Genomic DNA, 18,020 nt, shown 5'->3' with positions numbered 1-18,020 from the left:
ACATACCTACAGTAAAAAAAGGGATCAAAACAAAGAGACGTTATGTTCAATCTCTTCTATGAATGAAAACAGAGAATCACAAATGGATCAAATACACAAATCCAAACGATTCACAAAACTTTGATCTGAATTTGCAAAGAGGATTGTGAATCAAGTCAATACAAACTAATTAACACAACGAGGGGCGATCTAGGCTTATGAAGGGTGGGGCAAGTGCCCCATACTCATTTTCTTAATTCTTGTAAATTATTAGCTAAATTGTGTGGTATATCTATTAAAATCAACAAAAAATTTCAGTTTCTTAAGGTTGTGCTACAGGTAAAATGCTAAGCTAAGTAGTATATCTATTAAACTTAACAAAATTATTAGATCATTAAAGTGGTGCCCCATACAAAAATGACTTCTGCATCCGCCACTGAACACAACCCATCAACCAATTTTCCAAAACTCACATTCGTAAAGGCTGAGAGAAGAAAATAATTTATTTATCAAACATGTTTAATTGGACTATCCAATTTAAATATATTTAATATTTTTAAATAAATGAGACTAAATTGGCAGAATTTTGAACAACAAGTCTGTTATTTAAATGGGTTTCGACAACATCACTAGACCGGATAAATATAGATCCCGTCATGAACACACATATAAAGGTTTATTATATTTGAAAAGTAAATAAAATTGAATCAATTATTAACAAATTGAATCAAATATTATTAAAAAAAAAAGTACTGAAAAGAACATCAGTCAAAAATTATTAAATAAAGCAATGAAGAAAAATGTTATAAACAAACATAAGTTATTTTAAATCGAATATACACACATGTACGTATTAATTGATGATACAAGCGGACTAACATATTAAAAACAAACTAATGATCCAAAGATTAAAATTACAAAAAGATTGAAAAAAATACAACAACCTCTCAACCTTTCGATTATATGATTTATATCACTTGTAATACATAAATATATGGATGAGAATGAGTAGAGAACATAAAAAAGGTAATTCTAATTTAATGTGGATCAAAATTTTCATATTCATATTCTTATTTTAATTTAATACATTGTATCATTCAAAGACGAGTGTTGATAAATAAGATTCGAAGAAATAAAAATCAACGACCGAATAAGTTTGAAAATAGTTGGGCTCGAATATTATCGGGCCTAATAAAAAACAAAATATTGAAAGCCTTTGTTTTCGGAAAACACTCTCACGCGGTTCTCGAAAATTTTCGAAATTTGAATTTTCAGATCTCCGATTTGGGGACCTCACTTCTCTTTTCTCTTTTCTCACGCTTTCTCTCTCTTTCTAGAAAAGCGAAAATCTCAGATAAAAAATTCTCTCTCTCTCTACTCCGAGAAGCGCAAAATGGCGGCTGCACCTCAACAACCAAATGCCAACCTTCAACTCCGGGTCCANATCAGTCAAAAATTATTAAATAAAGCAATGAAGAAAAATGTTATAAACAAACATAAGTTATTTTAAATCGAATATACACACATGTACGTATTAATTGATGATACAAGCGGACTAACATATTAAAAACAAACTAATGATCCAAAGATTAAAATTACAAAAAGATCGAAAAAAATACAACAACCTCTCAACCTTTCGATTATATGATTTATATCACTTGTAATACATAAATATATGGATGAGAATGAATAGAGAACATAAAAAAGGTAATTCTAATTTAATGTGGATCAAAATTTTCATATTCATATTCTTATTTTTATTTAATACATTGTATCAAAGACGTGTACAGTCACTCCAAACTAGATCAATAATATTGTCTGTTCCTTTCTCTCTTTTGAAATCTTTGCCTTTGACAAAGAGAAAAACTCTATTATTGCGTCTACATTATAATGTTCTTAAGACTTTTTATCATGAAATAACGCCATATTAACGAATCTTGCGATGTAAATTAATGAAGCATCTCAGCATATGGAAAAAAAAACCTAAAAAGTATGCGATACAAGCCATAGTTGATTTAATATTGCATCATCTTATTTAGGGAATAAAGTGAAGTGGGTATGGAAAATAAATTTAATACTAAGATAACAAGAAAACAAAAGAGAAATAAATGATACGCAACAACCAAGGCTAAAAGGGTGCGTTACCATTAATCCAGGGAAAGCGAAATAAACCCAAATCTCGTCTAACGAAGTAACAACTTACCCACTTTTCACATTTAATTACCTTTAGAAACTTACCCCACTTTTCACATTAAACTACCATTTTAACCTATATATTATACATTCATTCAATTTCCATTTTATAACTTAAAAGTCTTAGTTCCATTAATCCTCCTGTAATCAAATTGCATTAAGAAAAAAAGTATCTACAGTAGTTACCAAATATGCACCACAAACTAACCTTAGTAATTAAAAACAACACACAATATCTGAATAAATATACAACACGAAATTAGTTACATGATCAATTATGCAACACAAACTGACATTAACCCACTTACATCGTACATTTATACCTTTCAGTAGTTTTGAATATATTTTATGCTAGTTGTACAATAATTTTCTTTAAAAACTCGATGAATACGATATCTAAAATATCCCTATCCAAAAAGAGTTTTCTCTCAAGTCTCAACAGATGTTAGTCGTAGCATTCAGCTCATGTGATATGATATAAGGTTGAAATGAAAAAAAATTCATTAAAACACCGCATAAATATTGATTGGGTTAGCGACGGGAAGAAAATACAAAGCTTTTTACTTTACTGGGGATAAGATTTTAGCTGTGCTTTACGTTAAATATTAAAAGTGATTTGGTTAAATAATTAAGAGTACTTTTGGTATTCGAATTTCTTTGCAATAAAATAAACACACCTATCTATTTAGTGACGCGTATCTAGGGATGTCAAAATACTGGATAAAATCGCTTGTAGTAAGAAAATTTAGCAAGTCAATCCCTATCAAGACAACCTGTACCTATCTACTCAGGTCCGTATAGTTACCAGACCTACGCTTTAACTTTTTTTTTGGTGTTAAATTCTACTCCTAAAGTACAACAATCTTCTTCCGTCGCCGATACATTTAGTATTATTCGGTGTAAAATGTTTATGCTGGGTCCATCGGGATCATATTAACATAACACTAGATTAAGATTGTATATTTTTGTATTTATAAAATAATACAATATCCAACTATAAGTTTTAATACATGTCATAATGTGATAATAAAGTAATTGATGTTGGCTTTTATAACCACAGCAATTCTGGCGTGACTCTCTCCTCAACATTTATTTTTCCTCTATAAATAAAACAACATTACTTACTCTTTCTCTCTTCCACTTAACTCATATCAAACCTTCGCCGGGGAAAATGGCTTTCAAGCGACTTATCTCTCTCCTCACCGTCACTCTCTCTCTCTTCCTCACCACGACCGATGCTTCATCTCGACCTCTATCCACTCCACCTAAAACGTCCGTGCTCGACGTCGTTTCATCTCTCCAGCAAACACAAACCATCCTCTCACTCGACCCGGCTCGTTCCTCATTCACCTCCACCAGACCCGAATCCGTATCCCTATCCGACCCGGTCTTCTTAAACTCCTCTTCACCACTGTCTCTAGAGCTTCACTCCCGAGACATTTTCGTCGCGTCACAGCACAAAGACTACAAGAGCCTGGTACTGAGCCGACTCGAGCGTGACTCATCCCGAGTCGCCGGAATCGCCGCGAAAATCCGGTTCGCCGTCGAAGGGATCGACAGATCCGATCTCAAACCCGTTTACAACGAAGATACCCGTTACCAAACCCAGGAACTAACGACACCTGTCGTCTCCGGAGCCTCACAAGGAAGCGGCGAGTATTTCTCAAGAATCGGAGTCGGAACTCCGGCGAAAGAGATGTACTTGGTGCTCGACACGGGAAGCGACGTGAACTGGATCCAGTGTGAACCTTGCTCCGACTGTTACCAACAATCCGACCCGGTTTTTAACCCGACTTCGTCTTCCACGTACAAATCACTCACTTGCTCTGCTCCACAGTGCTCTCTTCTCGAAACATCCGCTTGTCGCTCAAACAAGTGTCTCTACCAAGTTAGTTACGGAGATGGATCTTTCACCGTCGGTGAATTCGCTACCGATACGGTGACGTTCGGTGAGTCAGGTAAAATAAACGACGTCGCTTTGGGATGCGGTCACGATAACGAAGGTCTCTTTACCGGAGCGGCCGGTTTGCTCGGTTTAGGAGGTGGAGTTTTATCGATAACCAATCAGATGAAAGCGACGTCGTTTTCTTACTGCCTCGTCGACCGTGACTCAGCTAAATCGTCGAGTCTTGATTTCAACTCGGTCCAACTCGGTAGCGGAGACGCGACGGCGCCGCTTCTACGTAACCAAAAGATCGACACCTTCTACTACCTCGGGCTCAGCGGGTTCAGCGTCGGTGGTCAAAAGGTCATGATATCTGACTCGATCTTCGCAGTCGACGCTTCGGGAAGCGGAGGGGTGATCTTGGATTGTGGAACCGCCGTGACTCGTCTTCAGACAGAGGCGTATAACTCGCTTCGCGACGCGTTTCTTAGACTCACTACGAAACTCAAAAAGGGGACTTCGAGCATCTCTCTGTTTGACACGTGCTACGATTTCTCGTCTCTTTCCACAGTGAAAGTACCGACGGTGACGTTTCATTTCACCGGAGGTAAGTCGCTAGATTTGCCGGCGAAGAATTATCTGATCCCTGTGGATGATAGCGGAACGTTCTGCTTCGCTTTTGCTCCGACGTCGTCGTCGTTGTCGATCATCGGGAATGTGCAGCAGCAAGGGACACGTATCACTTACGATCTAACGAATAATCGTATCGGGTTGTCAGCGAATAAATGCTAGAAAAAAGAAAGAAAAAAGAAAGAAAAAAAAAAAGTAGACAAATGAATAGTTTTACTGATATCTCAGTAAAACTTTTATAGAACTACGAAAAAACAAATCTTTAAGTGTGAATTTTTTCTTTTTCAATGTCTTTCTATAAATTAATCATAAGTTATTTTCGACTTTTTTAATCGAATTAATAATAGGATTGATTATTTATAAGTTTGAAAAATGTTGTTGTCTCAGCAAGAAGTAATTATCAGTAGATGTGTTTGGAAGTGTTGTGTCTTTGCGAGAAGAAATGAAGAATAGTCAAAAAAGCTTTAAGTTACACAGAAGAAGTGCCTTTTTTGTAACTATAGAAAAGTCTTCATAGAAACAGAGACTTTTCTTGTGGCCCCTTTGTTCTTCAATATTTTATAAATTACAGTCTGAATCTACTACCAACTGTGTCTGTGTGTGGAAATCAATCAATGTGAAAAGTTAAGTTGCGTAGTCCAAAAAGAAAACGCCATGGTAGAAAATTTGCATTTTTCACACTTGCCTTAAAAAAAATATTTACATTGAACTCTGAGCGAATTGATTGCTCATTTTAACACCGATTACAGTCAGACATAATAGTATCACTTAAAAATAATTTAAATATTAATACTAAAAAACAAAGGAAATATTATAAAGTTTTCAACCGATCGAGTCTGTTCCCATGTTTCCTTGTTCACGTTAATTTGCATAGGAGACCATAACAATTACACGGCTAACTGTGTCGTAAGCAAACATGCATGCATGGAGCCACGTCTTGGGATCGAATGACGAGGGTGGACTTTTAGGGTTTACTTACCTTAGCCATTGTAACGACTATCGAGTAATCATGTGCATATAAGCCACGGGTGAGTTAGTCGGCCCGTTAGAGCATCATTACTCGAGAACGTCTGAACGCTTCTCAGAAAAACAAAAAATAAATATTTTTTTCACAAATTATTATTATTATTATTATTTTTAATTTCTGATCCAATGAACAAAAATCACATATTTTGTTTGGTTAGAGACTCGTTTTCTCAGGTGACTCTAGAAAGAAAAGATTCTCTTCTTTTTTCTCTTCTCTCTTTCTTTTATTATTTTTTAATAAGAGTATTTGAGATTCTTTTTTCTCTTCTCTCTTTCTTTTATTATTTTTTAATAAGAGTATTTGAGATTCTTTTTTCTCTTCTCTCTTTCTTTTATTATTTTTTAATAAGAGTATTTGAGATTCTTTTTTCTCTTCTCTCTTTCTTTTATTATTTTTTAATAAGAGTATTTGAGAGAGTACCTCCCACTAATAATTTCGTCATAAAGTTGATTTTCTTACCGTATTCTACTTATTCATCTATATATAAAAATATCCACTTTTTCGTTATAAGATGGTTAGATGATACGGATCACCATATACTATACACTACCTTGCGGTGGTATGACATAGCGATATCTAGATTATTGCAAAGGAATTCATAACCTTTTAGCAACTTCAAGAAAATGCCCATTTCGTATTAACGCTTCATGACGTGAACGTAAAAGGTGACAGTAGAATATTGGTAGTGGAAACTTAGAATGCCATTTCTGTTTTAGCTTAAATCATATGGGAGATGTTTAATTTTAACGAAATACATATGTGAATATATGATTTTGACGATGCATATATATACTTTAAGCTAAGATAGCGACATTTTGTGAGTTTAAGTTAAAATTATATATATTTTGATCTGCCGTCCCATTCTAACTTTTCTTGTAATTGTGAAGTCTTATCAATTGAAAACAATATATTATGAAATTTAAATCATGGCTGATTATCGTATGTCCAAATAGATTTTGATTATATAAAGTATTCCTTCGTCCTAAAATCCCAAATTATTATGAAATTTTAATTAAATGATATCTCAAAAAACAAACTTTTGCAGTAATAAAAAAAAAACATAACAATTTGGGATTAAATATGGACGTAGTGGCGTTGGGGGTGATGAGGGGTGAGGTGATTCAAGAATAAGAATCACATGCAGAGTGGTCCCCCAATCTCATTATGCTTCTTTTGGACAATGCCATATGAATGTTGCCTACGCTATTTTTGTCTCCTCAAACTCTTTTAAGATTTTTTAAAATCATATCATAATTAACAACAAATATTAAGATTCTTTCCATGAGTCGTGACTATTTAAAGAGTCGAGAAAAAACGAAGGAGATCGTGGTGGTGCTAAAGATCTCAGAATCTATTGTAAATCATGTGATTGCTTGTCCTTATGTATGTATACCGGATGAACTTGCCCTGTGATTTGATTGATGGTTTTCTGAACAGCGATTGGAGATTACTGATCCACCTGGATCCAACCAACGATTTGTTCACACAAGTTTATTTTTTTTTCTCAAAAAATATCCGACAAGTTATGAGTCACACGGTGAATATTGTGGTCCATGTATACTTTATAGACTACGAGCGAGATAGGACGAGTTTTGATCATTGCCCTTGTGAGTAGTTTTGTTTCCATTGCGAGCTATATATGATATCTTTTACATCTCTTACGGAATCTTTAGCATTAGTCCGTAAATAAGCTAGAGCTGTTAACCCGAATTTTTTGTTTGTATTGTTTTAAATTAAAACAAACAAGATTTGTGTGTGTAGTCCCCTGGAATAATTGCATAATGGCGATGCATTAGCAACTAATTGATTGCAAAAGAAGTGATGTATTAACAACGAATTAAAAGCGTCGTAGTTAGAGTTTTATTTTACAGAAAAAAAAGGACAGGAAAATAAAGGAGTTCCCTCGTGGTCCTCTCATTACCGCACGTGGCCCCCACCCTATTTTGTTGTCGGCACGATCTCAACTCAATTGTACGATGACACGTGTCACTATAGCGTCGTGGACGCCGAACTTGAATTCTCTTATTACAGAACAGTACCAGTGTAGTTTCACATTAGATACTGCGGGTGTGGGTCACGTGGACAAGAGCGGATGACGCCAAATAGTTACTACAAATCATTATAGGACTACTAATCATGAAATTATCCGTTCAACAGTTTTTGTACTTAACACGATAACTTAAAACATTATTTACGTAATCATTTTCGTTTCACCTATACACGCTGTTGAAAATGTCTTTTTTTTGTCTTCAGGAAAATTATTAGAAATTTTCATTACAAAATTGAAAAATAAATTCTATCAAAAAATACAAATAATTATATATATATATATATATATATATATTATAAATTTTTGTTATTATTACTTTTGACAAAGATGAAATGCAGATATATAAGAAAAGTAGCATTAGATTTTCGAAAATCGTATTTTTGAAAAATATGAGCAAAATTATCAGCAACACATATATACTTTTTCTTTTTTGGAAACGATGGATCATTTTGTTTCTTAATAAAAAAGTTATTTGGATTATTCATGGGTTGTTTTTGCGATAAGGTAGTTATAAGGATGTTGATATATTTGTCATGAAGTAAGACAATTACTTGATCTGATAACTTGTGTTTTATTCGTATGATACGTAATTTTTTCAAATAATCCTACCGCGAATGACAATGCTACCCTTAGTCCAGATGGCCCATGGGGACATGTATAAGTAAAATTTTGAAGCACTCAATACGTTGGGATTTGTATGAAGACGTTGAGTTTCAGTAAATGTAAGTGAAGTCACCATATAGATGGGTCACTCATGCTCTGCATCTATTGTTCTCCAGTCTCCATACAAAAATAGTAATAATTGGTATTCAAATTAAACTCGTAATAAGTTAATATAAAAATTCAGAACTTTTGAAAAGAAAAGATTGTTCCGGAGTTTAAAGACTCTAATAATCATATATTCTTTGGGACGTTTGGTTCGAAAATCTGGTATACATTATATCATAGAACACATAATCATCTGTTTAATGATGCTATGACCCGTTTGTAATTAAAATTTTAAAATAAATGTCTCTATACTTTTCATGTTGAACCGATAAATTCATTAAACAAGTAAAAGTGAAATTCTACTTCAATAATAGTGTGAAGACATATGGAACGACATTTGAAACATATAAAGATATCAGATTTAGAGACACTATACTAGTTAGGCCTAAGAGCATCTCCAACAGTCCATCCAACAACTCATTAAACCCTAATTTGAGGGTTCACTATTCAACCCTTTAAAAATTTATATATAACATTTCATTTTAGTCCTTATAACTTTTATATCTTACAAATAGTTCTATTAAGTTCAATTATTTGAAATATATCTATATAAATTCAATTGTTTGATTTATATCTATATAAATTCTATTATTTGAAATATATTTAGATAAATTATACTATTTGAAATATATCTATGGAAATATTTATACTGAATAACTATATATTTTACATGTAATTTTTTATGCTTTGATATATATATATATATATATATATATATGTTGTTATATTATATAAGGCATTGTATTTTATTAATATCGTTTGATATATTTTTTTTAGTTGTGTATTTTATATTTATATATGAAAGTTTTGTGATTATAACAAATCAATGTAAAGATAATGGATTATAATGTAAAATAGAAAAAATTTTAGAAATAAATTTGAGGGTACACCAAGTCACCTTCAAACCCTTATTTTGAAGGTGAACTCCCCTTAAAAGGAAGACATTGTTGGAGATGTCCTAATAGTGTAAGTTATGACTATAAAGGAATCTCGTATTTAGATACACTATAAAACATAAATTGTAAGTTATGAACCAACACATAGTAGGATGGCTACCTAATATTTAATTAGGGCATAATGACGCAGAAAACTTATACTACAGTAGAACCTCTATAAATTAATACTCTTTAAATTAATATTCGCTATAAATTAATAAATTTTTTCGGTCCCGAGTTGGGCCGGTGTAAAAAATGACATATTTCGATAAATTAATAAGATAATATTTTTTTTTGAAAATCCTATGTAAAAATATGGTCCCATCAATATCATAAATTAATAATCATATAATATTAATATATATATATATATATATATACATACATATCTAAGAAAATCTAGTGAAATATGACTATATTGTTGTTTGCATATTCTTGAATTTGTATTCTTATTGGAGCTCATCTCTAATATTTTTCATTGTCATCTTCTCAAATCGCATCCAAAAATTGTAAAGAGTTATAAATGTGATAATTGCTTCTTTATATGTAATTGATTCTAAAACTACCGCAATATCTTATTCGACTTCATCATTACCATGAATGATTCTAGTAGGAATTTCTTATAAACTCTAAACTTCTAACATCTATCATCTTTACCTACACTTTAAACTTAGCAATTACGATAAACAAGATTATAGATTAATTTTTTTTTTACAAATATGAATAATAACAAAAGTATCTTATTTTGTAATACAAAATTTAAAATTATGAAAATTAAAAATCTCTTCATAAATTAATATTTTATTAATTTATCGATAAATTAATAATTATTAATTTATCGATAAATTAAAACCTCTATAAATTAATAAAATTTCATGGTCCCGACTTTATTAATTTATAGAAGTTTTACTGTAGTACGAAAAATTAATTATGACGATATTAAGACAAGACAGTATGCGACACTAAATGCGTTTAATTTAGTTGATTTATTGTAAACAGTATGCAGGCAAATTCATTAAATTCTATATACAAGTTCCAAGATGCGCATTACATTGGATACTTCTCGTTTTTAAATTAGAGTACATCCTGAATCTCGTTTCATAAAATTTGTTTCGAGTTTGGGAAAAATCTTGAAATGAACTTGTATGTTTGTATTGATCTATGGATAGTGAAATATGGACACACGACACACACACACCCCTTTGTAGGGCCGATACAATGATTCCGTTCTCATTTATGCATGAACTTGTTTTTCACGGAAAGGGTGATGACAAGTAATTCGGGCCGGGGAGTTGTTTTTTTGTTTGCCCATGTCGTTTTACTCATGAAACTGAAACATTGAGAGTGAAAACGAAAGAAAGCTACATAATAAGGGACATATAGGTAATATTACAACCTTAATGACCGTACTTGTTGGGCGGTCGACCAAAGTTGACGGATGGAGAAGACCCGTTAAAAGAGTCTCATCGCTAAGTGGTGGTTAGCAACTTAGCATCATTCTCTTCTCTCTTTCGGTCCCCAAATTTATAATTTTCACACCTCACTTAATATAATACACATACTGTATTACATAACCCATTCGTATGTATATCACATATTCACATGCCATATAGTTTATAGCTATATAAAGAGTTTCACGTACGTATTAGAAAAGAATAATTTTCACTCTAATTACCATATTTTTTTTGTACTCTCGATGAGTTGTTTATCAATACTCCTTAAATAAATCAACTGCATAAGCTATTTTGGCTACCATCACAGATGTGAAGACACTATACTGATTCATATGTGCTTTTGCGCACGACTCCTACAAAGTGTCCATAGTGTTCTGTCAATTTTTTTAAAGGCTCCTTGAGCAGAAATTTTGTCTGGCCATTCCAACAGTATCATGAAGACTTTCTTCTTTTCAACATGGCTAAAACAGGAGGAGAATATTACATTAGTAACTAAATCTGCTTGTGAAATCATATACTAGTTGTATATCTCCATGATATATTATAGGCTAATCTCAAGTAGAAAAGACATACTATAACTTTTTGTATGTAAAGAAGAAATCCAATCCTTGTCTCTTAAATTTAACTTTCTACTCTTGTAAAAGTTGCTAGACATAGACCAACACCTACCTTTGTATCTTAAATTTATTCTTCTACTCTTGTAATGTTGTCATTCATGTAAACATCGATTTTATTAATGGAATTAATGAGTGATATAAAAAAGGTTGGAACTAAATTGCAAGTTCCCAATAAAATAGTACTAAACTAGTAACTTGTGTAGCTTTTAAAAGATTTCGTCGTTCTAACAAAAAGTGCCAGCATACTAGTTCTAGGAGTGAAGAACGTTTCAAAGTTCATTTTAAAAACTTTTCTGATTTTCCAAATTATAGTGCATTGCACTAAAAATTAAACCATCTCCTCTTTTCTCCACATGAAACGCAACACGGCTTGGTTCACCCAGGTAAAAGGAGTTGCGGATGATGTTGCTGCATTTTTTGAAGGATCCGGCACCCTTGCTGACTGCTCACCACATGGTTCGGTTGCTAACCAAGTCATGGTCTGTCTCTCTATCCTGAAACATCTTCCGGACCCACCAACGTAACTTGCATTGCAGATAAGCGTGCAACCTACGAGTTCAGCTACAAGCTTAAAAGCACAGCTCGTACCCTCCCTCACCGAGCGGAAGCTGTTGCCGCCATCTCTCAGACGCATATCAGGATGTTTCCTAACCATCCATTCTTCGGGACGTTTGGTTCGAAAACTCTTGATGCCCGTTCTGGGAAATAAGGCCCATTGGTTCAAGCCTTACCGAGAACAGCTCCTACCTCACCATTCCATCGACGGTCAAGCAAGCATTCAAATCCAAAATCTCAGCCACGTAGGTGTCGTTGCCCTAACCGATGATACTATGCCATGACTTTTTGTTGTTGTTGTTGTTGCATCTCATATATTGGAAATGTAACAAACGATCATTCTTGTCGGATGTGTAAGATGTATCGTCCTGCATTTTTCATGTCTGTTTGCTTTCCCAACAAAAGTTGGTTGTTTTTTTTGTCACCGATGTTTAGAAGAAAAGGTAAAACAGACCTCAAAGTCGATGTATATGAACGGATGTAATAAGTAATAACTCTCTAGTGGCCATCTTTATTTGGCGATTACCTCAATTTTTTAAAGTAAGCATTTTTTTCTGTGGCTTTATATATGTATATAAAGATTCGGATCCTTCTGTACAGAAGATATGATAGTTCAACCGTTTTAGATTTGCCCAGTGAACGAACACTAACAAGACCGAAAACACAACAACCAAAAACGAAGAAGTTTAGGGTGGGAGCTTAAAGACCGTGAGGGAGGTTTGTGGTTGCATCTGTCATCAGATTCTCCTCTGCTCCATGGCTAACCAAAACAAAAAGAATATATTAAATAAAATCAATTACATAATGGACAGATAACAAACATAAAACAAAACCAAAATTGGTAGGTTTGGTGGGTTTACCTGAGATAGCTGTAAGCTGACATACGGTAGAGACAAGTGAAGACAAGTACGTGCAATCCTATTGTGTAGAAGAAAGAAAAGGTCCTTGCGTATCTGAAAGGTCCAATTCTCGGATTAAGTATCGATGATTGTGTGATCGAGTTTGAATATGATCACACTTAAGAGCGAGATGCTTACTTGTTTCCTAGAAGGAAGCGACCACTGCTGAGTGTAATCCGATCTCTGATTCCCAAATCTTTGATCCGTTGCTCTCTTTCCTATGGAACACATGAATAGTCGCATATGTAAAGAGTAGAATGGGAAAAGAATCTACGGCTTGTGTCGATAGTAGGACTGTAGGAGAATGCTTTTTTTTTTTTTTTTAACCTTTTTAGAGAATGCTGCAAAAGGGTTAATGTCATCCTCGTAAATTTTCTTGTATTTTGATTCGACATCCGAGCTGAATCCACTTTCAAGATCTTCCACATACTGAGATTGGAGAACGATGTCAACCATGGGTAAAACCCGAGCAAAAACCCGAGCACCAAGACAGAAAAGGCTTAAGGGAAATGCAATGCAGAAAAGAAATACCTTTTTTGATCCCCGTGAAACAATTTTATCCTGGTTATAGTCTTGGACATAACGGATTTTTCCATAGAGTTTGACGTTGTCAGCTTTGGTCTTCTCCAATTCGTCTGTGAGAAAGCCTATCTTCTCTTTTAATCGCCTTATTTCCTGCAACGTCAAGAGAATCCAGAATATACAGTTCAAATAAATTTCTCGAGATAGAGAAGACAGAGGAAAGAGGATATTTTATATGTACTACAGTACCTCTTCTGTTTCGCGTAATCGTGCTCGGAACCGATCTCTTTGGCTGCAGATAACTTTTAGCATTGAACTCTGATCTTGGTCTGATGGAACATGCTTCTGATCCATAGGCTTATCATAAAGAAACAGACAACATATAAAGAGCAGTAATAAGTGATAAGTTTATTAGTTTGTGTGAGGTATATATTAAAACAATATCTTGGAAATACCCCTCTAGTCATATAAAAACTTTCAGATGTTTTGGCAACAAAGCTCAAGGATAGTTTGAAAAAAACATAGATCATAGTAATATATATATATATTTACCAAAATTCCTAGCTATATTTTCATTCACGCCATAAATAGAAGGCAGAGTGAGCATACACGTTAGACAATCTAAAATTTCTAGTAGAGAACTTAAATCTACATATGTTATTGGTTATCTAGATCTTAATTCTGAATGATTCGATGCTTTCCCTTTTCTAATGGGGAATTTTCTCAGCTTCACAATTGTTGAATGAGAAATTACTTGATGTATAGGCTATACATAGGTCAGATAGAAGTACCTCAGACTGCTCGGCCACACCTGCTTCTGAGAACTCCCACTCATTAAACAGAGCACCTTTTCGTTCTTTTGAACTGTAACCCTATGTAACAAGTAAACAAGGTTTGAAGTATAGTCAAAGCCTTTGATCTGGGTTTTCCGCTTCACTAGCACAGTTACCTTAAAATGGTAACTACACATTCTTACGTACCTTCAAAATATCATCCTCCAACTTTTGTATCAGTCTTTGTTGTTCATTAACCTTAGCTGTCAGTTCTTCTCCCTTGGCTTCAGCCTTTTCAAGCAAGGAAGCTTTCTCAGAAAGTTGAACCTGGGAGAAGAGGCGGTATTAATTAACCAATGACATCGACTTGTGTATGTTCATGTCAATGAAGCGGGAAAGGGCAACGAAGAGACAAAATTACAGATGGTGGTGGTTCATTCCGTAGAGGTTATGTACCTTTAACTGAGTGACCTCATGTTCCATTTTTCTGTTTTTATCAAGAAGAAGCGACTCCATTTTGCTCATCTCTTCACCAGTGGTAGCAGCATCCCAGTCTTCAGCCTCAATTGAATTGTAACCTACAGCCTAATATGCAAAAATGGCATTACACCGTAGTTGATAATATCATTACCAGAAAGACAAGCAAATGGATCCTAGGGTCTGTGGCAATATGTCAATTAGGAGGGAAACTAAGGGAGCACCAAAAAATAGTAGAAATGATGAATACCTGCAGAATTTTCACTTTTTTGCGCAGATCATCAACTAATTTTGCTGATGGTCTTTCTTGAAGCTCTTTCTTCATCTCTTCAATGATAGTATCCTGGTTTAATATAATTAAAATGACGGCAGGCTAACATTAGACCATGGAAAGCGATAGGAAATTGATTTCCAAAAAAAAGTATAAATTATTAGCATAAAGACAAAGCATATCACAAATTTCACCTTTTTATTGAGCAACGAATTGAATTTCTTTATTTCGGCAACATGACTTTCTCGTTCATTTGCTAGAGCTGTTTCCACATTGTGAATCTCCATATTAAGCTCTGAAATAATTTTCTCTTTTGCAGTTAAAGAGTTCTCCAGCATACTATTCGAATCAACATTGTCACTGCAGCGAGCACAACAAAAAATCAAACAAAGCAAAAAATTAGATAAGACCAACTTGAAATTATGTTCCTTGTTATATGGATGCATAAGCGTCACCTCACCTTTTCTTATTATCAGTATCTTCATTAGCTGTTTGCAGCTGAGAACGCAGATGTCCCTGTCACAAACCAATAAACAAAATTTGAGTGCAAAAATACCCAGTTTATCTTCAGGCATTCCCTGAATTCAAACATGACATCTAGAGAGCATTCTGTGAAAGACCTTTTCCCTCTCAAGAGTAAGGAGGCGGGTTTGAGCGCGCTCCACTTCATCCATCAATAGACCAACTTCAGATTGCTTCGCTGCCGTTTCTTCATCTGATATTTTAGACAAAAGAAAGATGTATTAATAATTCAAGAAGGGACAAAGAAAACGTGAAACAAAAACTGAAAATGTTATGGATGCGTATTGATTAGGGAGACCATTCCAATTATGAAAGCACAAAATGAGTGACCGTGTTAACGCTCAATGCACAACCTGACTGAGCACGGAGTTCAAAAAGCTGGCTCTGTGCTAGCTCATGCAATTTTTGCATAGTGGAGACGCTGTCTTTTGCTTGCCTTAACTGATCTTGCAAAGCTTGCTCTCTGTAAAAAGATGAATATGTAAAGGTTAGTGCTAGCTCCAAAACTGCCTATAAATACCCAAAACATTCAGAAAATAAATTATTCTTACCTATCCTTCAAAAGCTCCATCGTTTTCTGGTTTTCCTCAGCCAGATTTCGTTGCTTGATTTCAACAACCTCTTTGATTTTTTCTTCCATCTATATCCAAAATACAACAACACGATATCATTGTTAATCTTCGAAAGTTGTCCGTTACAAGATCACGAATTAGCATCTCTATATAACTCGTCTTTCTGACTCAGTGCATAAGTTTGCATTCGACCTCCCAGAATAGGCTCAAGCATTCGAGGAAGCTGTGCTTTACAGACTGTTACATTCGTTTAGTTTTGTCCCTATACAAATTAAAACAAGAGGTTCAAAGCAAGCTGACCTGCTGCTCAAGCTGGCGGTTCCGTTCTTCTAGCCTTCTTATTGTCGCCTGCTGATTTTTCAGATGAGTTGCTTCTGTCCTAAATTCCTCAAGCTCAACTTTCATTTTTCGATTCTCAGATTCCACTTCAGATAATTTACGATCTTGCTCCTGGAATACAGCAATTAGTAAATAGTAAGTTCAGCTGAATATCGTTGAGGCTACAGGACTTAAGGTTTCTATTATGCTAACACTAGGTAAGTGGAGAATTACAGCAATAGAGGCAAGAGCAGGAAATGGATCTGGTGCTTCATAGAGCTTCTGATAGATATTTAGGAAAGCATTCTCCCCAAATTTGGCCCTCTTGGTAATATTATCTACTTCTTCTTGATATCCCTTGAGCAGGGAATTGAACATACTAAGTTTGTCCTCAGGCGACGCTTTCTTGAAGTCTGTTACAAACATAAACCATAGAATATGTTAACATCTCCTATTATATTCATCCAACTGAATGACCTAAGAAAACATCAATTCACATTTAGTTGGGACTAGGCAGATTCCCACAGGATTAAGCAAAATAAAAGGTGAAACCAAAAAATACCTCGCGTGCTCTCTGCAAGCTTACGCCGATTCTTCTGGCTGTTTTCTTGATTTTCAGCTATTCGAAGACCTTGCTCGTCAAGCAGGCTTTTCTCCTTCTCCAAATCAAATTCTGAAACCAACATTTCAAAAGACTGGTGAATCATTTAGCAAATGCCTAATCAAATCTGATAAAACAGTAACGAATCACACAAACAGTTCTAGAATTGAGACTGGTTTCCATGTCACATGATAATCAAAGATGAAACTAGCTGTCAGTACATTTTCAAAAGCTATGAGTTGATAGCTTTTAAAGCAACCAACTAAAAAAACTCTCAATCCGATCACACTAAACTACCATTGCATTCTCAGGAACATCAATCACCGTCTCTAATTTTGATTCGGCCTTACTACTTCCACCAAAATCCAAAATAAATAAACCTAACCAAGGAATTTCTCCTACTACTAAACAAGCTCGAACTCAGCTTTCACTGCGAGTCGAAGCAAACGTTGAGATTAAACATGAATCTGAAACAAACCTTTCCAAAAATTGGTGACGACAGGAATGGGAGAGGAAGAAGAAGACGAAGAAGAAGAAGGAGGCGGAGGAGTTTTATTATCTCTCTCCGATCCATCTTGCAAAGCCTCCATTGTACTCGTATTCCGATCCCGATCTCGTTTCACCGATGAACTCACACGCAAATCCTACTTCACAATACGAAGAAAAGTTTCTGGGCTTTCGAATCGAGTTTATGAATTTTTTTTCTGAGTTTTGTTTGTTGTTTATTTTTATTTTTATTTTTTAACTATTCCGATCAGATCTGCTGATACAGTAGAGTTTTTTTTGGTGGTAAAATAGTAATTTGGTACTTAAAAACGTTCCAGCCTAAACAGGCTTCAAATTTGAAAAACCAAAAGCAATAGCATAACTAATGGGCTGATCCTTGCGCTATTCATAGGCCCACTACAAACGTAGAATTATTTCCATTTTTTTTTTGGGCAAGGAGAACTACTTCAATTTTTTTTTTTTTTT

The 18,020-nt window shown here is 34.4% G+C and overlaps 2 protein-coding genes and 1 pseudogene across 2 annotated transcripts; 2 read left to right on the top strand and 1 right to left on the bottom strand.

The window, feature by feature from the left end:
* On the top strand, positions 3,264-5,106 carry LOC104783480 (protein ASPARTIC PROTEASE IN GUARD CELL 1). The gene has a single exon (XM_010508633.2). The coding sequence runs from the start codon at positions 3,344-3,346 to the stop codon at positions 4,847-4,849; it is 1,506 nt and encodes a 501-aa protein (XP_010506935.1). The 5' UTR covers positions 3,264-3,343; the 3' UTR covers positions 4,850-5,106.
* LOC104705404 lies at positions 11,871-12,344 on the top strand (annotated as a pseudogene).
* LOC104783473 (protein CASP-like) lies at positions 12,616-17,782 on the bottom strand. Its single transcript, XM_010508627.2, has 19 exons — positions 17,527-17,782; positions 17,010-17,120; positions 16,682-16,860; positions 16,430-16,579; positions 16,109-16,197; positions 15,911-16,020; positions 15,656-15,750; positions 15,496-15,551; positions 15,230-15,395; positions 15,015-15,107; positions 14,744-14,872; positions 14,495-14,614; positions 14,306-14,386; positions 13,764-13,871; positions 13,524-13,667; positions 13,320-13,421; positions 13,131-13,210; positions 12,954-13,046; positions 12,616-12,853 (listed from the first exon to the last, which is right to left on the bottom strand). The coding sequence occupies exons 1-19, from the start codon at positions 17,636-17,638 to the stop codon at positions 12,793-12,795; spliced, it is 2,079 nt and encodes a 692-aa protein (XP_010506929.1). The 5' UTR covers positions 17,639-17,782; the 3' UTR covers positions 12,616-12,792.

Source organism: Camelina sativa, chromosome 1 (genome assembly GCF_000633955.1).
Source record: "Camelina sativa cultivar DH55 chromosome 1, Cs, whole genome shotgun sequence".
NCBI classification, from domain to species: domain Eukaryota; kingdom Viridiplantae; phylum Streptophyta; class Magnoliopsida; order Brassicales; family Brassicaceae; genus Camelina; species Camelina sativa.
This window is presented reverse-complemented; position numbering and strand designations above follow the sequence as displayed.

Coding starts and splice junctions, on each gene's coding strand:
- LOC104783480 (XM_010508633.2), top strand. CDS start 3,344: ATGGCTTTCAAGCGACTTATCTCTCTCCTCACCGTCACTCTCTCTCTC.
- LOC104783473 (XM_010508627.2), bottom strand. CDS start 17,638: ATGGAGGCTTTGCAAGATGGATCGGAGAGAGATAATAAAACTCCTCCG. Junction 13,047..13,130: donor CGCTTCCTTCTAGGAAACAA/GTAAGCATCTCG, acceptor TGGACCTTTCAG/ATACGCAAGGACCTTTTCTT. Junction 12,854..12,953: donor TCAGCTTACAGCTATCTCAG/GTAAACCCACCA, acceptor TGTTTTGGTTAG/CCATGGAGCAGAGGAGAATC.